This window comes from Eschrichtius robustus, chromosome 2, assembly GCF_028021215.1.
Source record: "Eschrichtius robustus isolate mEscRob2 chromosome 2, mEscRob2.pri, whole genome shotgun sequence".
Lineage (NCBI taxonomy): Eukaryota > Metazoa > Chordata > Mammalia > Artiodactyla > Eschrichtiidae > Eschrichtius > Eschrichtius robustus.
The window spans coordinates 66066661-66092652 of NC_090825.1; the positions used below are offsets into that span (position 1 = coordinate 66066661).

The 25992-nt window shown below is 40.9% G+C and overlaps 1 protein-coding gene across 3 annotated transcripts in view; it reads left to right on the forward strand.

Annotated features, from left to right (window-relative positions):
• Positions 1-5480: 5480 nt before the first annotated feature.
• VCAN (versican) overlaps positions 5481-25992 on the forward strand; it is a 112117-nt gene continuing 91605 nt past the window's right edge. The window contains exons 1-2 of one of the 3 annotated variants that reach the window (XM_068535608.1): positions 5481-5993; positions 18257-18332. In XM_068535608.1, coding sequence (XP_068391709.1) covers positions 18263-18332 — 70 coding nt within the window. In that variant the 5' untranslated portion in view covers positions 5481-5993; positions 18257-18262. Of the gene's footprint in view, positions 5994-7063; positions 7154-18256; positions 18333-25992 lie in introns of those variants that run through there. The other 2 variants (XM_068535610.1, XM_068535609.1) reach the window with 2 other exon arrangements.

The following is a 25992-nucleotide window of genomic DNA, read 5'->3' on the forward strand; positions in this document are numbered from 1 at the left end:
TAGCTGTGGGTTTGTCATATATGGCCTTTATTATGTTGAGGTAAGTTCCCTCTATGCCTACTTTCTGGAGGGTTTTTATCATAAATGGGTGTTGAATTTTATCAAAAGCTTTCTCTGCATCTATTGAGATGATCATATGGTTTTTCTCCTTCAATTTGTTAAATATGGTTTATCACATTGCTTGATTTGTGATTACTGAAGAAACCTTGCCTTCCTGGGATAAACCCCACTTGATCATCCACCTTTTAACTTTGGTTTGATTTATCAACTCTGGAAGACTTCCGGAAACTTAAAATGAATTCTGAGTACGTATCATCTAGCCAGCTGTTTTTATTATGGGAAAGTAAGAAGCACAGTTTCTTCATCTATAACTAGATTAATGCCCAGGATTCAATGTCAGTAGAATGTGTGTGTGAAGAGATTTTCTAGTAAAGGAAATAGATTTGTTGGGCTACCATTCTTCCCTGATCCATTTGTAGTCAGTGGCATGTTTTTAAATGATGGCTGAGTGAACCAGCCAAAGGACACACACACACAAATACTTTTTTCCCCCTCTAAGTTCATTTGTCATTATGTAGGTCGTAAGCTTGACTACTCTAATAAATTAATTTTTTTTCTATAGAAATTATAAACTTCTTTAGGATGGGAAGCAATTCTTACCTTTTGAATTATTCCTAAATACCTAAGGTCTAAAACAGTGCACACAGAAGGTGCTCAGTAAATGTTTGTGGACTTGAACAAAGAAAATAGAAACGAAATTGAGAACAGTCTGTTTGTGACAAGTATTTGCTGAGTCTATAGATGTTCTTCTCTTCTTTTTTTCTTGATGAGTTATACCAAATATTTAATATTGTTTGTATCACAGGGTTAAAATGTGATCACTCATCTTTTGTGACAAGGGCCTAAAGTCCCTGACATTCATCTAGTCCTTCAATTCTTTTTACTGATAGAATAAAAATAATAACTGCTGTTACTTCTACTTCCTGTTCTGATACCTGTACTAGATTTCTCCAAACATTCTTCTCACTCTGTAGAACTTCCTTTGTTTTCTGTCGTACTTCCACCTTTGCTCACAGGAGACACTAATGATGCTATGTTGGCTCTTTTCCCCAACCATGGTGCTTTCATTAAGCTCCTTGTCCTCTGGGTCCCATTGCCCTCTAATTAAATACATGGAGCCTGGTACTCACTGAAAATACACAGCAACGGCTAAAGTTTTGCCTCTTAAGAAAACCTCTGCCTTGTTCTCTGCCCTGCCGCATAGTTTCTAAGATCTCGACCGCTTCCTTGTGCTCAGAAACAAGATTCTTCGGTTTGTCTTGGTTCAGTCAGACAGATGCTTTATAAAAATAAATTAAAAAAAAAAAAAACCTTATATTTGTCAGTCTGTGGGGAGGAAAAGAAAAGAAATTGAGAAAGTGACCAAGGAGAGGAGTAAGGTTGCTATCTTTGATTCAATTTAGTCGGACTGATTTATTTATGCCTTGATCTTTTCCTTTACAAAAACGATGGCATTTTTGATACTCTCCTCCAGGCAGCCTCCCCAGGGCAAGTGCAGATGTGCTGAGCCATTTGGCTGCAGCTTGGACCGACTCAGAGAGCCTCCCTTCTCCCTAATGAAGTCATCTCCTCTCGGCATCCCAGCCTTTCCCATCACTCCATGTTGGAACTTGGCTTTGGCTTGCATAGTTCTGTCATGATGTAGATGGTCTTCCAGTTAAGTTCTGGAGAAATCTACCCAACCATGAACAGGACATTTACAGCAAAAAAAAAAAAAAAAAAAAAAAGAAGAACTCTTTCATTGAAAGAAACATTTTACTGTAACATTTTGATTTGGAGGTTGGGGAGCAAAGGCTTGGTATCTGATTTCTGGGGAAAAAAATCACATTCTTCATGGCTTTCTAAGGATATTTGTCTGTATTTAATTTATCTGAGTAATTTATATACTTCAGGCTAAAGTGTAATGAGCTTGTCACCATCACTTTGCCTTTTGTAGGTTTTCTTTTATTTTTTTAAAGAAAGCAACAAAGACCTTATATTATTGAATAGTTCTGCATTTCCTGGAAACGAAAGAAGATTTGAAGTGTTGGGTAAAATGTCTTTCCTTAATCTGTAAATTTTTTTTTTAAAGCAATCTTAGAGGGTTGACTTCCTTCTTCTAGGGTCTTTGGAATTCATTAAAGGTGCATTTTTAATCTTTCACATTCTTTCACCATCCAGAGAGGATATTTGCTTCATTGTGCCTAGGATCAGCCAGATCAGGGACTTGAAATGTGAACTCTGTTTTCGGAGTGTGGATGGGACTGGAACCTTGTCATTCCTAGTGCAGCAACAGATAATACTATGTCTAAGAACACTTCACCTGATCAATAAAAAAGGAGAAGACTGAAATGTGATCCTAAAGGACCTCAGAAGGAGGTTTAGATAAAGATAATGAAATTCTCTGGAGACCCACCTGACATCTACACCATTCTTCTCTAAGTCTTTGGCTGGCTGCCCTCTGACCTCAGCCAAGTTCCTAAAGACAAGATCAAGGCAGTGAAGCAAGGCACGTAGCTTCTGGCTTCTGGTTTCTTGTAGACACCAGCACTGGGAATGAAGAGCTTGTTTTATCTACACCTGGGACCATGGAGTTTACAAACAGAACATCCCCAGTACAAGGACATGATTTAAAGGGGGATGCACAGAATGATATTTTAATTACTGTTTAATTCAGACAAGTGTATTGGGCAAGTATAGTTTTAGTTATAAAAGCTGCAAATATATATTTTCTCATTCAAGAACTTTTGATGATTTTTCAGACATAGGAGAATAAGAAATAACTTTCTCCCATTCTCTTTTTCTTGATTAAAGAAAGAGAGAAAGGAAGGAAAGAAGGAAGGAAAGAAGGAAGGAAGGAAAAGGAGAAGAGAGGAAAGGAAAGGAAAGAAAGGGAAGGGAAGGAAAGAAAAAACAAAGAAAGAGAGAGAAAGATGTCCTCAAGGAGAGTTACATAGAAATAATACAGCTGTAGACTCTATCCTGGATGTACCAGGTATGCTTTCCTTTTTATTCTTTCTCTATCATAAATAGCTAGAGGGCGAAATCTGCCTTAGAGAAAGAAAGCAGATATTCAGGGGTGTCATTTCATTCTGGTTATTTGACAGCTTGAAGAAGTATTTAATTTTCTAAATAATAGTGTTACAAGCCAAAGTAAAGAAAAGGCATGCAGTATAAAGCTTTTCAACTTTGTCCAAGTTCTGACTAGTTATGTCTGCCTGAGAAAGTGCCTTTGCCGCGTAGAACTACTCAATCAAGAGTTGTAATGTCTATGGACATTACAAGGAACCAAAATGTTGGAGGGCTGGAGAAACACATTTGGCAAGGTAAAGGAAAATATCTCAGTATGTAAGGAGTTGCTGACCCATAATTTTAATCATGTTCCATTATGTACAGATGGTATTATTTGTAGTGAATGTTAACCGTTAACATTTGCTTGAAGACGGATATTAATCTGCTATTAGTTTCTTGTTTCTGCTCTAGGTCTCCTTTGTAGAAAAGTTTTACTTAACTGTATTATGAAGGGAGAACAGGGTAATGGAGAGATAATAAGCTTTTCAGATTGGCAGATCTACCACTTAAAAAGTGGCCGTGGGCAGGACACTTAAACTCTTTGCAACTCAACTAGGTTCACTCACATTTAAAAATGAGAACAATAATATATACCTTGAAGTGTTTCAGAGAAAGATCTAACCTAATGCCTGGGTATAAACTTCAGTAAAGACTCTTTTATTTCATTTTTCTCCCTTTCTGAGTGAGCTCATCTTGGTCATAGAGATACTATGAGGAGCACTGAAAAGACCACTGGACCAGGAGTCAAGAGTTGTGTGCTGGTAACAGCTTTGCTATTAATCGTGTGATTTTAGGAAAGTCACTTTCTGGGCCTTAGTTTGCTTATCTGTTAAATATAAATGTTGAACTCCAATTCTGTTCTATGACTCTGTTATTCTAAATATATTTTAATGGACTAGAATCTCAATGTTGGAAATGGTTGTATAATAACTGTACTAAGAATAAATAAATCATTGTGAAAACAAATAGGTTGATTTCCAAATCCTAGAGTTAATAGTTACATCGTTCACTGTAGTGAGCTCATAGATAGATAGATAGATAGATAGACAGATAGACAGATAAATAAATAATGCACATTTTGAGGACTGAAGTTCTGCTAACAAATCTTCTACCTGTTTATTAATTAAAATCTATGATCCTGCAGAACACATACAACTTTCAAAAGAAACATTACAACAAGAGTCTAGGCTGCTACAGGTTTTAAAGTATGAGCTTAAGCCAACCTACTCAAAGAAATTCAGAGCGAAAATGGACTTTCTCCTTTAATCATCACTCTGTGAGGTGTTGTGTTTGATATAATTTTATAAGTAGGGACTTCAGAGTGAAGAATTATCTCATTTTCCATATTTGGAATACTTCCATATTTGTGTAGAAAGAAAAGTTTGCTCTCCACTCCAGTATCCCCAGTGTTAAACTGATGTGCACCTTGGATTTATTTTGTTTCCATTGTATAAACTCAATACTTGACTTCAAAGAAAAGTAAGATACAAAGTCCCTCTTTTCTAAGGGGCAGAAATCCTTTGTGTCAACTGGTTGACCCTTGCTCTGTCAGGTCCCATTGGAAGTCTTCTGTAACACAATGCAGGGGACTCTTCCATGCGTTGATGTTGTTTACATAGTCGGGTGGACCTGGCTAGATATAAAAATCACATAAACTCATGAAAGATTATGGTCCCGTTTCCTGACCACAAGGATGGTGATTGATATATCCAAGGAACCTCTGTTACTCAGAAAAATTGTTAAATGTTCTACCATGAGGGGCACTTTGAAACGCTGAGGGAAAGAAAGAAAGAAGAAAGCCGAATCTAGACTTCTGTAGGTTTGTGGCAGGGGAAGAGGATCTGTTTGAATCCGACAAGGGATTTGCTTCGGGGAATTTCCTGTCCAGCCCATTATTACCGGGGTCTTTGTAGATTGCGCAATGACGTTGGGTTCCCCATTGGGCAGCTCCCGGGGAAAGCAGTGGGGAATTCTTACACTCTCCCTCTAGGTCTCAGAAGGATCTCGTTTTCTCAGTGTCTCTTTCAGGTTGGCAGAAGCCAGGAGCCTGACACTTCCCTCAGATGGGACAGGCAGGCTCGCTGGCCGCGTGAACACGCTGTAACCAAGTTCTTTGCTGATTTTACAGAGTTTCATTTGCTCCCAAGAAGAACTGACGGTACTCAATTGTCTAGTGCTGGCCTGCCCCGCAGGAGCCTGGGGGCTCCTTTCCCCTAACCCAGAACTAGCAGCACGGGGGGCGGGGAAGCGGGGGTGGGGAGGGGTGGGAAGGCAGTGGTTTCCTTGCGCACAGCGCGATGTTACTTAGTGAGTCGCTGAATGGGGAGCGCTGCTGTCCCCAAGCCGATTGGTACTTCTTGTCAGGAAGAAACGCCGAGAGGTGGGAGTGCCTGGGGAGGGAGGCAGGCGGTCCCTACCGCAAGCGCGGGGAGCTGCCTTTCCGCTCCTTTGCCTGCTTTCCAAGCCTGGGCTGTTAGGAGGGGCTGCAGCTGCGGAGCGCTCGAGGAGCCTGTGAATGAACCCTCCTCCTCTTCCTCCTCCTCCTCCTCGCTGAGTCTCCTCCTCGGTGCTGACGGTACTGTGATATAATGATGATGGGTGTCACAACCCGCATTTGAACTTGCAGGCGAGCTGCCCCGAGCCTTTCTGGGGAGGAACTCCAGGCGGGCGGGCGCAACAGCCGCGAACATTAGGTGCTGTGGACAGGCGCTGGGACCGGGCTCTGCGGTCAGCCCCGCATCCTCCCGCATCCTCCAGCACCACCCCGCACCCTTCCCCAGGCCACCGCGCTTCCTATGTGACCCGCCCCGGCAACGCCGAGCCCATTCGCGCAGCGCTGAGGTCAATTTTTCCCCTCAACTGCAGTAAAGCCGCCTTTCAAGGTAATCACGTTTCTTTTGTTCCCCCTTAAAAAAAAGAAAAGAAAAGAAAAAGAAAAACTTATAGGAAAAAAAAAATCGAGTTTAGAAAAAAAAGAAGTACGTTGTAATTGGTAGAAGGCTTTAATTAAGGCTAAGAGAACTAGCTCTGAGAAATTAAGAAAATATGTGCACTGTAAAAAATGCAGGTAACTTTCAGAAGGATGTTTGGAGAGAAGAATACAGAGGGACCTTGGTGCTGAAAAAGATCCAGACAAAAGAAGCCCGGGGTGGGGTGGGAGTAGAAGGACAAATGGAATTGGGGGAAGGGAGGGAAGGGAATGCAGAGAACCCCTAGAAACGTCGTGGGGTCTTGAGCTGGAGAGGAGGGACCCGTGGCACCTTGATCCTTTTTTTTTTTTTTTTTTTAACGTGCTCGAGGCAAAAGTTTGAATGGGGACCACCGAGACTTGCCCACATACAAGTCCCCGAAGCCGCCCTGGTGCAGGCCACCTGGTTCCCGGCCCGTGATGTGTGGTCAGTGCCCGGCGTTCCTGGAAAGCTGCTCCCAAGCAGCTTCTGACAGGGCGATCCGGGACCTGCGCGGACGTGACCCCCTCAGCCCGCGGGCGCTCTGGGAGGAGGTCCGGTCGGGGAGGTGCGGGGTCCCCGGTCCGCGTCTCTTCGGCGACGCGGGGGCTGTCAAGGCTCTCTCCGGTGCCCCTGGGTTCTTTTGTCCTACGCGCGGTGCGCCGGAGCCGGCCGGGAGGGGGCAGGGGATGGGGGTGGGGTGCTTGGAGCGCCGCGGAGGTCTGCGAGGCGCCAGGGCGGGAAAAGCTTGCCCCGAACCAGTAGGGATGTGCAAGAATTTTATCTCGCCCTGCGGAGCGAAGTGGAGGCTTTTGCTCTCAACGAGCAAACCAGCGCTCAGATCTCTCTTCAGACAAAGGTGGCGCGGGGACCCGAATCTGGGGCCTCTAGGACCAGCCCTCTCGCCCGGACTACTGCAGTCCTCCTTTTCCTTCCATTTCCCCACCCCCTCCCAGCCCGCGGCCCTAGTTGAGCAACTTTACTGGCGGGTCGTGCGGCGGCGGAGAGCGAGTGGCGGCAGCTCCGGGGGACGCCCTCGGCTGGAGCGCCCCACCGCCCTGCGGAGGCGTGGGCGCCGCCGGTCTACATCCCTGGTGCGTGAGGGCTGGGGGGCATCAGGGTTGTCCAGGCTCACTGTCTGTGTCACTGGGCGTGGAGCAGTCAGTGGGTTAGGCAGCGGAGAGCGAGGTAGAAAACTTGTGTCATAGCTTAAACTATTTGCTCTCGGATCCAGCGGCGCCGTAGCAAGTCCTGCAAGTCCCCGGGAGATGCTACGGGAGGGAGGAGAAATCTACGCGGCGCCTGGAGAGCTGTCCCGCGGTGCGCACACCCACAGGCGGAAAGACAGTCTCGCTATCTGTGTCCCGTTTCTCATCTTTGTCTCTCCCTCTCTGTCTCCATCTTCTCTGCCTCTCTTCCCCTCTTCCAGCCTCTGCTCGGTCTCTTTCGCTCCTGCGTCCCCTCCCCCCACGGCTGACAAATGAATGGCTAGTGTGAAATCCCTGCCTCCCCTGTCCGCGGAGGCTGGCAAGGAGGGAGGAGCGAGGGAGGCGATGCGCTCCTTCGGATCTACCCCCACTTGCAGTGCTTCGAGCTTGCAGAACCCAGATGTCTAGGAATAGGGAGTTTCTTGGTGGGTGTGGGCGCCCCCTGATGGAGAAATGCAGCACACGTGGAGGACAACGAGCCCCCCGCCACCCCAAACCAAATGAGCCGCTTTCACAGCCATGTATTCAAGGATGGAGCACCCTAGCTTCCTCTTTAGCTGTTAGTTTTCTACTTCGGAATCTGCGACGTAAATCTAGGGGGTTGGAGGGCCCAGGAAGGAGACTTGTCTTTAAGGGCCGAAGCGCCTTCTCCCCAGTCAGCTGAGACATGCGCGGCACTCCGGGCCAAGCCTGCAGTTTGGTGGACTAACGCACGTGGCCAAGGGAGGATCCAGGTTTCGGGGGGCTTGGCGCTCAATCTTTCTTGGGCGTCACTTTAAGAAAGATCATGCAGAATGCCGTACTTTTGGAAATTTTATTATGGCCCACGACCACTCGAACCCAAAGCTAGGGCCCCGCCCCAGACCATTGCCTAATAAGGGACCCTAATCCAGCGTTTAAATTTTCTCAATTTCACAACACTCGCCGAACGTGGAAATTTGGGAGGAGGGCGCCGGGAGGAAAAAGGAGAGAAGGGAAGGAAAGGGACGGTGGGGAGAAAGGGAAGAAGAAAGGAACAGAGACGGGGCACATGCACGCAAACAGCCGGGAGCGGACCGGCCGGGTTCCTTTCAAGGTTTTGGACTAGCTTTCGCGTCTCCTTTTAAGCCATTGTTTAAATCCCCAAAGCGATAACAAACCCTACTGAAGCGGCGTGCTGGGAGGGATGGCGGAGGAACTAGCCCCTTAGAGAGGCTGGGGCTGGGGGCATCTCTCCACTCCCCAGCCCGCGCGAAGGGAAGAACCGCACCGGGCGCTTCCCGCAGCGCCGGGGCTAACCAGCCGCCGCCACGTGGGGTGGGGCTTCAGCTCCCGGCCCGAGACGGGTGTGACTTCTTGGGCTCGGAGACAGCTGCACTGCGGGACCGGCAGTCGCTCAGCGCAGAGGCTGGCGGGGCGCCGCCTGGGTCCCCGCCCAGAGGCCAGTGGGGGCGTGGCTTTAGTCCTTCCGCGGGACAGGGGCGGGGCGGGGAGAGCTGAGCCGCTGGGCGGGGAGAGCGCAGCGGCGGCGCACCCAGCGCTTAGGCTCCGGGAGGGTGCTGGAGCCGACCAGACTTCTATCCTGACGGCGCTAAACACTCTTATTCAATAAAAAACCATTTGAATTTTTTTTTTTTTTTTTTTTTTGCCTTGCTTCTTGGGAGTGGTAGGAGGAGTTTTCCCCTTGCGACAGAAAAGAAGGAAAGATCTACTCCAAACAAACATTTTTGGCAGAAATATGAGACGAGTTTATTCTGTGATCCATATATTGACTTTAAAGATCACTTTTAGTCAGTTACAGGATAATCACATCCCATACGTCCTAAAGAGTTCGTCGAGCATGGCAAACAACTGCCATTGACAGGACTGATAGATTCCATGAGCGCAAACCTTAGGGGCTGTGAGGGTAACCCTGGTCCCTTCGCATCAGGAGCTTTAGCTCGGGCCCGGCCCATAGTGGGAGCTCAGCTCCTAGTTAGGAAATCACTGAGCGAGTGACTAGGGGGAATGCGGCTCAGAGTTGATGCTGCCACTTAGTGCTACATTTTAGACTCTCCTACTTCTTCGCTTTATCTCGGAAGAACAGAGCTTTAATGATCTAGTCCATCTCCAATTCTGACATCTAATTGATCCCCTTTCCCTTCCTTTTTGACTCCTAAAAGCTGTGACCTAAATTCTTTTAAACACTGCTTGGCAATTGTGCCAACCCTAGAGTGAAAATATTCCTCTAAAGACCTAAAATGGGATGTTTTGAGTCTAATATAAAAATAGGAAGGCGTCGGGGCTTCCCTGGTGGCGCAGTGGTTGAGAATCTGCCTGCCAAGGCGGGGGACACGGGTTCGAGCCCTGGTCTGGGAAGATCCCACATGCCGCGGGGCAGCTGGGCCCGTGAGCCACAGCTACTGAGCCTGCGCGTCTGGAGCCTGTGCCCCGCAACGAGAGAGGCCGCGACGGTGAGAGGCCCGCGCACCGCGAGGAAGAGTGGCCCCCGCTTGCCGCAACTAGAGAAAGCCCTGGCACAGAAACGAAGACTCAACACAGTCATAAATAAATAAATAAATAAATAAATAAATAAAAGAACGTGAATTTCTTTAAAAAAAAAAAAAAAAAATAGGAAGGCGTCAGTGGAAGCAACAACTAGTTTTCTGAGATAAAATCTGTTCCAGTTTGGGGAATATGTAACTTGGGATGTGAGGGCATATCAAGCAGAAGGTCTCGGAGGCTGACTTCTGGTTCTGAGTTCTATGTAAAAAAAAGGAAGATTTTACAATTGTATGTGCCTGTCCCAACTAAACTGCAAAAGGCATGGATTCCAAAGTGGCTGAACAATTACTTGCTCCAGCAGGAAGTCCACGGTCCTTCGTCTTGTGGGTGGTGGGAAGAAGGAGGAGATTCAAGACAGTCGCTAAAGATTTGTGTAAGAATTCAAAGTTTCGCTTTGTTTTCCTTAGTAGATAAAAAAAAAAAAGAAATATAAAGTTAGCCCTAAATTGTATTTCCTGCTTTTAATTTAAAGTTTAAAAAGAATTTAAATTTAATTTTAACTTTAATTCAAATTTAAAGTTTGAAAAGAATCCCCCTAGATTTGTATATGTTTACAGACATAGGTTTCTTCTTTTTCTCTGTGCCTACAAACTGGAAGGAAATACCTGTGCTATCCTAAGATACCTATGTCTGCACCCTTGTGAATTGTTTGGAAAGGCCCTAAAAAGTTAATTTAAGGCTGAATATGATTAATGTTAAAGATATGGTCATTGTTCTTTCTTTCCTCACATTATTACTCTTAAATACTTTGTGGTTAATGATTGGTCAGTAATTGAACATCAGAGCCTTTGAGAGCACAAAGATCAACCAACACTGTCACCCAACAGCCATATAAATAAGCTCTTTTTGCCTAGTGGGATTCAAACATTTTTGTTGACTTTATTCATGGACAAACATCACTAGATACTGTATTTAAAATGAGATATTGCCCTGTGACTGAACAGAACTTCTCCAGACCCATAGTTCTTTTGAGGAAGAGAATGAATGACTGTAGTAGGCTATTATTCCACCACCCACCTAGAGAAACCAGTTAGGACTCACAAATACTCATTGTTGGGGGTTACTGGCTCTGGTATGAGAAAACATGCTGATTGTTGCATAGGTCTGTACTTTACCAGAAAACACAAGGCCCGTACTCTCTCTGATTTGGAATCAGAACAAGGAGAAGTAGAGATAAATGTCTTGGCCAAGCTCCACTTCAGTTAGTGAACTTTTGCCAGTTTCCTCTGGTAGCCTAAATGTGGTTAATTACATACATATACATTTATATGTTTATACTATGTATATGTTCTCCAGGGTATTTGACTGCCGTGTTCTTATCACTGAATGTGCCAGGGGTGGTTCTATTTCAGTGGTCAGTGCAAAGCATCCTTATGTAATGTGTTTGTTTGTTGTGTTTCCCTGAAATGCCTCTGGATAGATCTATCATCTTTAAAAGGGTGTAAATGCAGATCTACACTTAAATTTACCTTTTTCTCTGTATACATCCTTCTTTTTTCTGTGTACATCCTACTTCATTCTTCTTAAGAATTTTAAGAGGTGTTTATGTCTATAAACATGAGATTACATAGTTTATGATAAACACATATATAATATGTAGGTTATAATGTTTTTATTATTAAATTACTGAGTTGGTATTACCTGTGGTGTAGTGGAGGGAGCATTAGGCTTAGAATCAGAAAGCTTGAGCTGCATTTCCTAGTTGAGAAAACCAGGTTAGACACAACTTTTAGACATTTGGTGTCAAAAATCTATTAAATGGATATGCAGTTATAAACATCAAAAGGGTGAATACCTGTGAAAGGGCTTTGATAAATGAGAACTCCACGAATAAATGGTGTTAAGATATATCCCTGGGGCTCATATTGATCTAATTCTATGATCTTAATAATAACAGCATTGCCCAAATCATGTATTTCCTACTAAACCTACAAAATGTATTAGAGAGGTACATACTGTTTTAAGAATTGTCTAGTTTCACACTTGTATGTGGAATCTAAAAAAAACAATACAAATGAACTTATTTACAAAACAGAAATAGACTCACAGACATAGAAAACAAATTTAGGGTCACCAGAGGGGAAAAGGGGAAAGGGATAAATTAAGAGTTTGGGATTAACAGATACACACAACAGTATATAAACTAGATGAACAACAAGGACCTACTGTATAGCACAGGGAACTGTATTCAATATCTTGTAATACCTGTAATGGAAAAGAATCTGAAGGAAGAATATATATATGTGTATATCTATATCTATATATCTGAATCACTGCTGTGCACCTGAAACTAACACAACATTTTAAATCCACTATACTTCAATTTAAATAGAAAAAGAATTGTCTAGTTTCATTGAACAGAAGACAGAGTCCAGAAATAGGCTCAAACGAACACGGAAATTCAGTGGAAATGAAGAATTATTCAATAAATGGATTGGGCACAGTGGATTGGTTCACTCAAAATACAAGTCAATCTTTACCTCATTTCTTATCCCAAAATAAAGTTAAGACGGATCTAATATGAAATGTAGGGAATGACATTTAAAAAAACAACTAGAGGAAATTATAAGATTTTTAAAATAATAATCTAGGAGTAAGGAAACCCGGGCTAAGGAAAAGGTGAAACGAAAACCGTGCTGAGGAAAAGGTGAAACCCGTGCTAAGGAAAAGGTGAAACCCGTGCTAAGGAAAATGTAAAACCCAGAAGCCATACTAGAAAAGATTAATAAATCTGACTAATAACAATTAAATTAGTTACATGAAAACAAATAACACATCTGGAAAATATTAGCAAAATATGAGAGACAAAGAGCTAACAACTATTTTGATATGCCAGGACCTTTTACGAAAACTAAACCACAATCTATCCAAAAGAAAAATTGGCAAATGTTTTATGCAGGCTGCTGGCAGAAAGAGAAAAATAAATGTTTTAAAATCATCTGAAAAATTGCTCAGTTTCATTCATAGTTAAAGAAATAGTAATCAAAACAACAATGATATTCTGTACCATATTTTCATCAATCAGAGCCGTAAAGATAAAAAAGGTTCAATGAAAGTTTGTGTTGGTCAAGTTGTGGGGAAACTGGATCTCTCATATATGTAAATAGGTTCATCTTTTTTAGAAAGTGATTTGGTAATAGCTATCAAAAATTTTTTTAAATGCATATACCTTTTGACCCAGCAATTCCTCTTCTAGGTATTGTCATATAGACATTGGTATGAATGTCACCCAAAACAAATGGCCAAGGATGCCCTTTGCAGCATTATTTCATAGCAAAAATTTGGAAACACCTTAAAGGCTCATCACAGGAACTGGTAAAATAAAAGATGCTACATTTATCTAGGGGAAAACTATGCAGCTGTTAAAAATGACACAGACACACTGTATTAGCTGATTCAGAATATTCTCTGAGATAAACTGTGTTTTAAGTGAAGAAAGTAATGTACCAAATAGTGTAAAATATGCACCCAATTATGTACAAAATGGGCATATTCATTCATTCAACAAATATTTACTGCGTGTCCTAGGCATTGTGGATACAGCAGTGAACAAAACATCAAAGGCTACGTTCCTGGAGCTTATATCATGGAGGGTAGAGAAAAGCAATTCCCAAATATTCATATACGATGGGGAGATGTGCTATGATGTAAATAGAGCATGAGAATGGGAATGGAGAGTGCAGTGTGTTTTAGATCAAGGAGGAACAGGTTCACCAGGCAGAGAACAGAGCAATACTAAGGAGCAATGACATGAAAAAGCTTAGCCAAGTCCAGGTGCAGGAATCCAGTCACATGTTAGTGGTATATTCACATGGTGCCATTATTCCTGTGAAGCAGATTCATGACACTTCATGTTTAAACCATGATATCTCTCTCTGCATTACAGCGTTTCCTCCTTTGAGAAAGCACTCCGTAGCAACATGATAGACAATGCTCTTTACATCTACTTTGTGGCTGAGGTATCCTGGACAATTGGTTGTCTAGGGTAACTAATTCAAAAACTAGAACACAAACCACTGTGTCTGCATCCTTAAGTCACCCTTTGCTCAGTGGAGCTTCCCCAAGATCAAGGGAGAATACTAAATATCTGTTTACTAGAACCTTGGATCTCTCTTTCTCTGAGGCAGCCCATCACCGGCCTGACCGTTATCCCCTCTGCAGACATCTCTTACGGATAGGAATCCTGTTGACCTTGTCTCTTGTGTCTCCCAGGCAATTAAACAGCTTCAGTCAGCTGTGACTTGATTGTTCAATGACTTTTTCCTCTTCTCATTGACTTCACTGGAATAGAAGACTAAATATAGGCACTGGCTGTCATATCTCCCAGGTCTTTCTGTGCAGACAGACTCGTTATCACTAACAAATAATGCTTACAAGACCCGCACAGAAGAGCAGAAGAATAGAGATGGGGGTCGGAGTCGTGCTAAAAACAAAGAAGCTCCAGAAAGTTTCTCATTTAGTAAAATCAAAGAAGGCAAACGGTGTGCTTTAACAACCATGACCATGAACACAGTCTTATAAAAATTAGAGAAATGGAATGACATCCCTGGACTCTAAGGAAGAGACAATGGAAATATAGTTCTGAGGTCAGAACTGTGGGCATTTGAGTTGCAAACTCTGGTGACTACAGGGAACAGGCATGGAGTGGAAATGGATGAGAGGCCGAGTGGGGCCAGTGATAAGCTTGGATGCACGGAGCCAAGGCCAGAGGCTGCTGCTTGCTTAGTGCTAATGATTGGCCAGCTAGAATATGGACCTTGAGCTGCTAGGTCTGATTTTCCAAAAGAAGGCAGAGATCTGGGACTTAGTGTGAACTCTCCAATTTTTAAATGTTGGCAACTTACTTAAACATAGTTTTGCAAATGTATTTAAAACATGACTGGGCTTCCCTGGTGACGCAGTGGTTGAGAATCTGCCTGCCAATGCAGGGGACACGGGTTCGAGCCCTGGTCTGGGAAGATCCCACATGCTGTGGGAGCAACTGGGCCCGTGAGCCACAACTACTGAGCCTGTGTGTCTGGAGCCTGTGCTGCGCAACAAGAGAGGCCGCAACAGTGAGAGGCCTGCGCACCGCGATGAAGAGTGGCCCCCGCTCGCCGCAACTAGAGGAAGCCCTTGCACAGAAACGAAGACCCAACACAGCCAAAAAAATAAAAAAAAATTAAATTAAAAAAAAATAAAAGTGCAGTTCCATCACATTTAAAAAAAAAAAAAAAAAGAGTTAAAAACATGACTGATCTCTCCCTTGCACTTTTAATGCACTGGCTCCTTCCCTAGCCTTGTCTTAGTGACAGTCTTACTTGAGCAAATGATGAGTATACTTGTTATATAGATGAAGAACTGTTTCCTCCCCTCCCTCAAAAAAAAGCCACTTTTATAAGGATGAAGTATGGCACAAAGAGTTAGACTTTTGAGTATCTGCCTTGGACAGGAGATCAGGATGCAGAAGACCCATTCCTGGTCAGGATTACATCTTCCCCTCTGGTTTTGTTATAAGGTCCAACACTCTAGATATTGACAAACATCACATATTATTGAGTCACAGTAAATATTAAATGTATTTCGGGTGTTAATTGGCCCACTCACCCACGTTTAAAGAGAGTGCTGACACTTCTCTTCAAAGTGTATTTCTGAATAGGAAATAGGGGCATTGGTCACACATTTGGTCAACAAACCTACCTCAAGGGTCTACTCTGAAGCTGGCACTGTGGGTGAAATGTTGTGGGAATTAGTAAGCTGAATCTGATACTGGCTCTGCCTTCCAGAAGCCTACTGTTCTACATAGGAGATAAAACATGTTTCTAAATAATGATTCAGAACACATAGAAATAAGTTACAGGACAATTTACTGTGAGCATGAAGTTGTACACAGCTATAGTAGTAACCCAGGTTATAATTTTCAAATCTAAGAGCTTTAAATACTTTTCTTTTTACTACTAGTGATATGAAACCAGGAAGAGAACACTGGTAGAAAGCTTGAATTAGAAATTTTAATAATAAATATTGAGTACTGAATATGCTGTGTATCACTGAGCTATATTTTATATGCATTCTTTTATCAATTCTCATTGTACTGCTTTTCACTATTAAATAGCTACTGGAAATGAGAGAGTTAGTAACTTACCCAAAACCACAGAGTATAAGCAGAAGATTTGGAACTTGAATTCAGGGCTATTTGACAATGGAAATAGACTTTTAACATTAAGCTTATAAAAGTTTCCTGAAAACAAAACAAAAAAAAAAAATTAAGAAAAAGTTTTCTTGAAGGACAATAGGAGATTATTGTTTGTAAGCACAATTAAAGAAAAGTTTCTTATTTGGATTCAGTTAGTACTCATGGAATACACTGTCTTTAATAGCATTGTATGATACAATCTAAAATTTCATTTTGTTGAAAACTGTAGGGTATGTGAAATTGATATCTTAATTTTTCCCTGAAATATTGTTATAGTATTGAGATACAGGTATATACTTCCTGCTTGCTGTGGTATCTTATTAAAAAAAAAGAAATGTAGAAACCTAATTTCCCAGTTAGTGTGTAACAACATCTATTAGCATATCTCAGTAATTATATGATAAATAAACTTAATTATCAAGGTTACTTTAGGATTATCAACTGTATACTTTTCATTGTAAGTTGTCAAATGGCCTATTGATGGAAAATATGAGACATATAATGTATTAGGTAAAAAAGTGGTCTTCAGGACATATCTAGAATTTTATAATTTTTTTTAGAAAGGTTCTAACACTTATTTCAATATATATAAAATAAAGCAATCAGGTAGAGAAGAATATCAAGAGTAAAGGTATAGCTGTCATAAATTATGAAATTGAATTTGAGCCCAAATTGGACTTGGATTCATTCTTATAGCACTTACTTCTTTTTAATCTAGGTTTTCTAAATCATACACAATTTAGATATTTTCTAAGGCAGTTATGCAGGGCACCAACTCAAATATGTGTCGGTTAGGATGCCTTCAGCAACAAGCAACAAAAATCCTTGATTTTATTGGTTTAAATAATAAAGGAATTTATTATCTACTATAAAGAAAGTTCAAGGTTATGGTTGGCTATAGGTCTAATGCCTGAGCACTTCAGCCCTGCCTCTCCTGATTCTTTCTCAGCTTCATCCGAGAGGGTATCTTATATACCCATGGGTGCAAGATAGATACAACAGTTTCACGAGGTATATCCTATCCTGATAATGTCCAGTGAAGAAAAGCAACTATCGCTTCCTTTTTTCTCTTCTTAAAATGAATATACCTTTCCCAGGAGCAACCCCTCCACGCAAGATCCTCTCACATCTCATTGGCCAAAATTGCATCATATACTCATTCCAAAACCAGTCATTGGCAAAAGAAATGGGACCAATGTAATTGACATAGAATAATCAGGATCATCCCCTTGGGCTGGGGTTTGACCCAGGTTCCACTAAAGTATATGGCTGTGTGAAGGAGGGTAGATACTAGAGTGGAATTAGAGTTTTGTTAGAAAAGAGAAAGAGGAATGGCTACAGGATAGCCAACCAACAATGGCTGTTATAGAACAGTCCTAAATGTAACTGAGAAGGGAATAACTGTGGAGATCAAATAGCCTTCTGCAGTTCTTCTGAGCTTAGCTCTTTGATTTCTAGATGGTCCCCAACAATGGTACTTATCCTCCTCATAATGATAGCTTCATAGATATTTGAGCTGGAAGGGAACCATGCTGAGACCCAGATTTGTTAAATGTCTTCACACAATAAATTAATGGCAAAGCCAGGGCAGGGTTTCTTGACTCTCAGTACAGGGTGCTTTCTTTCATTCTTTACCCTTCAGACAGTTGGAACTGCTTTAAAACTCATGGCAAGCACTGGCTTTTTCTGTAATTAACAGCTTCTTATAATATATTTATTTTGTTTGTTCAGCCTCCTAGAAACTAAATTGAGTTTGTGCTTTAAAAAGCCTGCTGAGATCCTTGTTCTCTGTTCTGATACCATGTGCATGAACCACCAACGGGTTTCCTCCTATCTCACATTTGATGTGAATCCCTTTCTTTCAACATCTCTCTCAATTGCTTCCCCATCTTCTCTTGCTCCATCTATGACCAACTTCCTGTTTCTAAATAGATTTTGTGGTCGCCCCTCCCTCCTTGTGCCAGCTCCTAGCCACTAGTTACTTGGGCTGTGGTCTATATTGTCCTTCCAACAGCCTACCCTGTTGTGGTTGCCCCACACATCCACATTGTTATGTGTCCCCAGTTTGGGTTCTGGGATTATTTTGGTAACTACCACATTGGGTGAGAGTCAAACTAATAATTTAAGTGTTGGGACAACTTCTCCTATTGCAAGTCTCCTCCTGTTTTTACAATCCAAGAGAAGCTGCTTCTTGTACTCTTATTACCTATAATGCACAAATAGAATGTGATGTATGGCCCCCCACAAACCTGAATGCTTATGGTTTACTTTGTGTTTTTCTTCATTTCTAGGACAAGATGTTGATAAATATAAAGAGCATCTTATGGATGTGCTCTACCTTAATAGCAGCCCATGCACTACAGAAAGGTGAGTGTGGTAACAATTTTTTTAGGACTAATTGAAATAAAAATTGAAGTACTGGGGCATGGAATGGGATTATGGAATCATTAAAATAAAGGATGAATTTTTGATCTATTCATTGCTGAACACTTTTAGCTAAAATATTATTAGGTTGAAAACAGTGGTTTTAAATAAATCAATCATAACAAAATAATGAACCAGGTGCTAAAGAAGCAAGTGGGCTTTCAGTAACTTCCCAGGTTACTTTCAGACTGTGCAAAAAGGCTCACATGTGGGCCTGGGCATATTTTTAAGTTCTGCTTTCTTCAACACTGCTCAAAAATTTTCTATATTAAAAAAAAAGACTATTAAACATTCAGAAGGATAGAGTTTGAAAAAAGTAAAGAAGATAGAGAGAGGGCTGATAGCCAAGTTTTTCCCCCACCTCCATTTCTTTTTTCCTTCCCTCCCTTCCCCTTCCCTTCCCTTCCCTTCCCTTCCCTTCCCTTCCCTTCCCTTCTCTTCTCCCCACCCCCTTTCTAGTAACTGGATAAGTACACATCCACTGTTTTTGTTAGCTGTAAATTATATATCCATCTAATGAGGGTTCTGTGATTCCAAATTTGTGGACTCTGGTCTATGAAAAAAGATACTGTGCTGAGTTTCAGTGATCTGCTCCCATCAAGGGTCTCTCCAGACTCAGCTTCCACTTCTTTCTCATACTCATTCTATGCTTCTGAGTCTCTGCAAGAATTTACAATTCCATTCATAGACCTTCTTATTCCCTTTTTTTTACATGCAGTTCCTTCTGCTTGGCAGTCCCTTCTCTTGTTCTCTACAGTTCCACTTCAGTTCATTCTTAAGACTCAGAATTTAAGTATCATTCCATCTATTCATCCATCCATCCTTCCACCTATCCGTTCATTTTTCCATCCATTGACAGTATTGTTTGAATACATTCTATGTGCTACATGTTAGTCTGGGTCTCCAGGGATATATCAGTGGATGAGTCATACATTGTCTTGGATTTCTTTAAACCTAATCTCCTTAGTTACATGAGGTAAGCGATAAACAAGTAAACAAACAATCCAAGTACTTCCGAATAGATGAATATAAAGCAGAATGACATCATAGGAAATGGCATAGGGTGGGGGGCAGGGGGGTGATAAAGCGTCTTTGAGAAAGTCATACTTAAACTGATGTGGGAATGACGAGGAAAAGCCAGCCAGCTAAGACCTGGCCCAAGTTAGGTAGTGTTTTTGAGCAACAGAAAGTTCACTGTAGTTGGAGAGCAGTGATCAAGAAGAAAGTAGGAGATACAGACAGAGAGATAGTCAGAGGTCAGTTCATATAAGTAGTAACAATATCTAATACTTAGAAAAGAGCTTCCTATGAGCCAAGAACAGTTTTAATGCGTAACATTAACTTATTGAAACATTCATTATCTATAGAGGAAACTGAGAACCTAAGAGACTTGCTCAAAGCCACACAACCAGTAAGTAGCAGAACTGGGAGATAAACCAAGGCTGTCCCAGGAGTGTGTGAGCTCTACCTCTGTTACATTTCTCATCTATATAGGGCATTGTAGCTTTAGAAATGACTAGATTTTATTTCCAGGAAGCACTGAAGGAAGCGCTGAAGGGTTTCAGCAAGTGAAAGACATGAGTTGATGAATGTTTTCAAAGTTCCATGTTTGCTATTCTATGTAGATTTGATTGTAGGAGAGCAAGAGTGGCAGCAGGGAGATCATTTAGGAGGTTATTGTGGTCACCTGTGTGTGAAATGGGGCGTGGCAGAAGAGCTGGAGAGAAGTGAATTTGATACATGGAGATGGAGGATTCAGACCAACAAATGGATTGGATGTGGTGTGGTGAGGGCAACAGAGGAATCAAGGATGAGCTGACTTCTGAGATGGTTCCCACCTCTCATTCCCCTTTCCAGCCAATTTAAAAGCCTTTTCTCTATGTTCCCATTGTCCCCTGTGCTGTGACATCTATTATAGCCCATAATAGATGGGCTATAATAGCTATGATAAGTTATTCTTCATTTTTCTTCCCAAGGGGAGCGTAGTTTCAAGAGAGCTGTTTTTTATTTTCTAGCAGAGCTCCTGACACACTGCTAGCACTTAATCAATTTATGTGTTGAGTGAATAAGTGAATGAATAAATAAACAATGTGTGAATACCACAGTGAGTGACCTGGCTGGCCATCAGAGTCTAGGCTCCACCACTCCAAGAGCCCAGGAGCTGTCCTCTTCAGCATTTTCAGGAAGTAAACGTTGAAGGTCACAGAGAGGAAAGGACAACGGCATCCAGTGAAGAGGGAAGACAGAAAGGAGATAGAGAAAAGGAGTTGGTTTGGGTGGGAAGTAATAGGAGGGAATTATAGAGAAAGTAGTGGGAGAACCTTGAGGAACAGGGCAACTATCCCTCCCCTTAAAACAAAGAAAGAACTCATACAAACAGTAGGGAAACAAACACTTATGGTATAGCTCCTTGATGGTATTTTAAAATAGTAATAATAGCTAACAGTATTGAGTGATTTCTACGTTAGGCCTCGTTCTAAGTATTTTACTTTGTTAACCTTTTTTAATCTTAGCTCTCCGATGAGACAGATGCTTTTATTCTCCCCATTTGGCAAATGAGGAAACTGCAATACCAAAAGATTTAGAGACATAGCTAATGTAGAAGATCATACATCAATTTAGTGATTGAACCTGGAGGTGAACCCAGGCAGTCTGGCTCCACAGTCCATGCTCTCAACCACTGTATTGTACTTTACCCCAAGCATCAAGTTCTTTGCAAATCTGTAATCATTGTTAAGATATGTCATTAGTTTGGGGCTAATTTCAGAAGAATTTTTACTTTTTCATGTGAGGGGTAAAAATTGAAAATGTAAGATCCATATGAAACAGATTTGCCAAGTTCATAGTGAATCACAGAGCAGTAACTAGTTGAGTCAACACAAGTACTCTTATCTTAAGGTTTTCTCTGTTTATGTCTAGGCACGCAAAAGGTCAATAACTAATGAACACTCTGTCTATTGGTTTCTGGATTTATTTTAATGCATGAAGAGCTCTTTGCTTTAAAAATACCCTTTATATTGATTATCTAGCATTGACCCAGTTATTTGGATATTCCTCTAATATTAATAAATGGAGCCATGCACAGTTATTAGTGAATGAACAAGAGAGTGACATTAATACGTGAGAGGGTGATAAATTCCCCTATACTCACTCTGACATTTATTTGGCCAAGGTCTGTGTGTGTGTTTGATCAAATTGTGTAGATAGAATTTGCATCATCCTTGCTCTGCAGAATTTATTGGCAGAGAATGAAACATAACTGATCATTCATTGTTCAGAGATTTCTCCCTTACTGTATTCATTTAGACCACAAACTATCTGGTGGGAATAGTGAAATTTTTCTTTTAAAGCAATTATTATATTTTTTTTGAATTTTATTTTATTTATTTTTTTATACAGCAGGTTCTTATTAGTCATCAATTTTATACACATCAGTGTATACATGTCAATCCCAATCTCCCAATTAATCACACCACCACCCCCACCCACTGCTGCTTTCCCCCCTTGGTGTCCATATGTCTGTTCTCTACATCTGTGTCTCTATTTCTGCCCTGCAAACCGGTTTATCTGTACCATTTTTCTAGGTTCCACATATATGCATTAATGTACGGTATTTGTTTTTCTCTTTCTGACTTACTTCACTCTGTATGACAGTCTCTAGATTCAGCCATGTCTCTACAAATGACCCAATTTCGTTCCTTTTTATGGCTGAGTAATATTCCACTGCATATATGTAACACATTTTCTTTATCCATTCGTCCATCGATGGGCATTTAGGTGGCTTCCATGACCTGGCTATTGTAAATAGAGCAGCAATGAACATTGGGGTGCATGTGTCTTTTTGAATTATGGTTTTCTCTGGGTATATGCCCAGTAGTGGGATTGCTGGGTCATATGGTAATTCTATTTTTAGTTTTTTAAGGAACCTTCATACTGTTCTCCATAGTGGCTCTATCAATTTACATTCCCACCAACAGTGCAAGAGGGTTCCCTTTTCTCCACACCCTCTCCAGCATTTGTTGGTTGCAGATATTCTGATGATGCCCATTCTAACCAGTGTGAGGTGATACCTCAATGTAGTTTTGATTTGCATTTCTCTAATAATTAGTGATGTTGAGCAGCTTTTCATGTGCCTCTTGGCCATCTGTATGTCCTATTTGGAGAAATGTCTATTTAGGTCTTCTGCCCATTTTTTGATTGGGTTGTTTGTCTTTTTAATATTGAGCTGCATGAGCTGTTTATATATTTTGGAGATTAATCCTTTGTCTGTTGATTCATTTGCAAATATTTTCTCCCATTCTGAGGGTTGTCTTTTTGTCTTGTTTGTAGTTTCCTTTGCTTTGCAAAAGCTTTGAAGTTTCATTAGGTCCCATTTGTTTATTTTTGTTTTTATTTCCATTACTCTAGGAGGTGGATCAAAAAAGATCTTGCTGAGATTTATGTCAGAGTGTTCTTCCTATGTTTTCCTCTAAGAGTTTTAAAGTGTCCGGTCTTACATTAAGGTCCTTAATCCATTTTGTGTTTATTTTTGTGTATGGTGTTAGGGAGTGTTCTAATTTCATTCTTTTACATGTTGCTGTCCAGTTTTCCCAGCACCACTTATTGAAGAGACTGTCTATTCTCCATTGTATATCCCTACCTCCTTTTTCATAGATTAGTTGACCATAGGTGCATGGGTTTCTCTCTGGGCTTTCTATCCTGTTCCATTGATCTATATTTCTGTTGTTGTGCCAGTACCATACTGTCTTGATTACTGTAGCTTTGTAGTATAGTCGGAAGCCAGGGAGCCTGATTCCTCCAGCTCCATTTTTCTTTCTCAAGATTGCTTTGGCTATTCAGGGTCTTTTGTGTTTCCATGCAAATTGTGAAATTTTTTGTTCTAGTTCTGTGAAAAATGCCAGTGGTAGTTTGATAGGGATTGCATTGAATCTGTAGATTGCTTTGGGTAGTAGAGTCATTTTCACAATGTTGATTCTTCCAATCCAAGAACATGGTATATCTCTCCATCTGTTTGTATCATCTTTAATTTCTTTCATCAGTGTCTTATAATTTTCTTCATATAGATCTTTTGTCTCCTTAGGTAGGTTTATTCCTAGATATTTTATTCTTTTTGTTGCAATGGTAAATGGGAGTGTTTTCTTAATTTCTCTTTCAGATTTTTCATCATTCGTGTATAGGAATGCAAGAGATTTCTGTGCATTAATTTTGTATCCTGCTACTTTACCAAATTCATTGATTAGCTCTAGTAGTTTTCTGGTAGCATCTTTAGGATTCTCTATGTATAGTATCATGTCATCTGCAAACAGTGACAGCTTTACTTCTTCTTTTCCGATTTGGATTCCTTTTATTTCTATTTCTTCTCTGATTGCTGTGGCTAAAACTTCCAAAACTATGTTGAATAATAGTGGTGAGAATAGTCAACCTTGTCTTCTTCCTGATCTTAGTGGAAATGGTTTCAGTTTTTCACCATTGAGGACGATGTTGGCTGTGGGTTTGTCATATATGGCCTTTATTATGTTGAGGAAAGTTCCCTCTATGCCTACTTTCTTCAGGGCTTTTATCATAAATGGGTGTTGAATTTTGTCGAAAGCTTTCTCTGCATCTATTGAGATGATCATATGGTTTTTCTCCTTCCATTTGTTAATATGGTGTATCACGTTGATTGATTTGCATATATTGAAGAATCCTTGCATTCCTGGACTAAACCCCACTTGATCATGGTGTATGATCCTTTTAATGTGCTGTTGGATTCTGTTTGCTAGTATTTTGTTGAGGATTTTTGCATCTCTGTTCATCAGTGATATTGGCCTGTAGTTTTCTTTCTTTGTGACGTCTTTGTCTGGTTTTGGTATCAGGGTGATGGTGGCCTCATAGAATGAGTTGTGGAGTGTTCCTCCCTCTGCAATATTTTGGAAGAGTTTGAGAAGGATAGGTGTTAGCTCTTCTCTAAATGTTTGATAGAATTTGCCTGTGAAGCCATCTGGTCCTGGGCTTTTGTTTGTTGGAAGGTTTTTAATCACAGTTTCAATTTCAGTGCTTGTGATTGGTCTGTTCATATTTTCTATTTCTTCCTGGTTCAGTCTCAGCAGGTTGTGAATTTCTAAGAATTTGTCCATTTCTTCCAGGTTGTCCATTTTATTGGCATAGAGTTGCTTGTAGTAATCTCTCATGATCCTTTATATTTCTGCAGTGTCAGTTGTTACTTCTCCTTTTTCATTTCTAATTCTATTGATTTGAATCTTCTCCCTTTTTTTCTTGATGAGTCTGGCTAATGGTTTGTCAATTTTGTTTGTCTTCTCAAAGAATCAGCTTTTAGTTTTATTGATCTTTGCTATTGTTTCCTTCATTTCTTTTTCATTTATTTCTAATCTGATCTTTATGATTTCTTTCCTTCTGCTAACTTTGGGGTTTTTTTGTTCTTCTTTCTCTAAGATTTCCTCTTTTAGAGCTGTTAGCAGTTGCCATATGTATTGAGGTGCTCCTATGTTGTGTGCATGTATATTTATAATTGTTATAGCTTTTCTTGGCTTGATCCCTTGGTCATTATGTAGTGTCCTTCCTTGTCTCTTGTAACATTCTTTATTTTAAAGTCTATTTTATCTGATATGAGTATTGCTACTCCAGCTTTCTTTGGATTTCCATTTGCATGGAATATCTTTTTCCATTCCCTCACTTTCAGTCTGAATGTGTCCCTAGGTCTGTAGTGGGTCTCTTGTAGACAGCATATATATGGGTCTTGTTTTTGTATCCATTCGGCAAGCCTGTGTCTTTTGGTTGGAGCATTTAATCCATTCACGTTTAAGGTAATTATCGATATGTATGTTCTTATTACCATTTTCTTAATTGTTTTGGGTTTGTTTTTGTAGGTCCCTTTCTTCTCTTGTGTTTCCCACTTAGAGAAGTTCCTTTAGCATTTGTTGTAGAGCTGGTTTGCTGGTGCTGAATTCTCTTAGCTTTTGCTTGTCGGTAAAACTTTTGATTTCTCCATTGAATCTGAATGAGATCCTTGCTGGGTAGAGTAATCTTGGTTGTAGGTGCTTCCCTTTCATTACTTTAAGTATATCATGCCACTCCCTCCTGGCTTGTAGAGTTTCTGCTGAGAAATCGACTGTTAACCTTATGGGAGTTCCCTTGTATGTTGTCATTTTTCCCTTGCTGCTTTCAATAATTTTTCTTTGTCTTTAATTTTTGCCACTTTGATTACTATGTGTCTCGGCGTGTTTCTCCTTGGGTTTATCCTGTATGGGACTCTGCACTTCCTGGACTTGGGTGGCTATTTCCTTTTCCATGTTAGGGAAGTTTTCGACTATAATCTCTTCAGATATTTTCTCAGGTCATTTCTCTCTTCTCCTTCTGGGACCCCTATAATGAGAATGTTATTGCGTTTAATGTTGGCCCAGAGGTCTCTTAGGCTGTCTTCATTTCTTTTCATTCTTTATTCTTTAATCTGTTCCGCGGCAGTGAATTCCACCATTCTGTCTTCCAGGTCACTTATCCGTTCTTCTGCCTCAGTTATTCTGCTATTGATTCCTTGTAGTGTATTTTTCATTTCAGTTGTGTTGTTCATCTCTGTTCATTTCTTCTTTAATTCTTCAGATCTTTG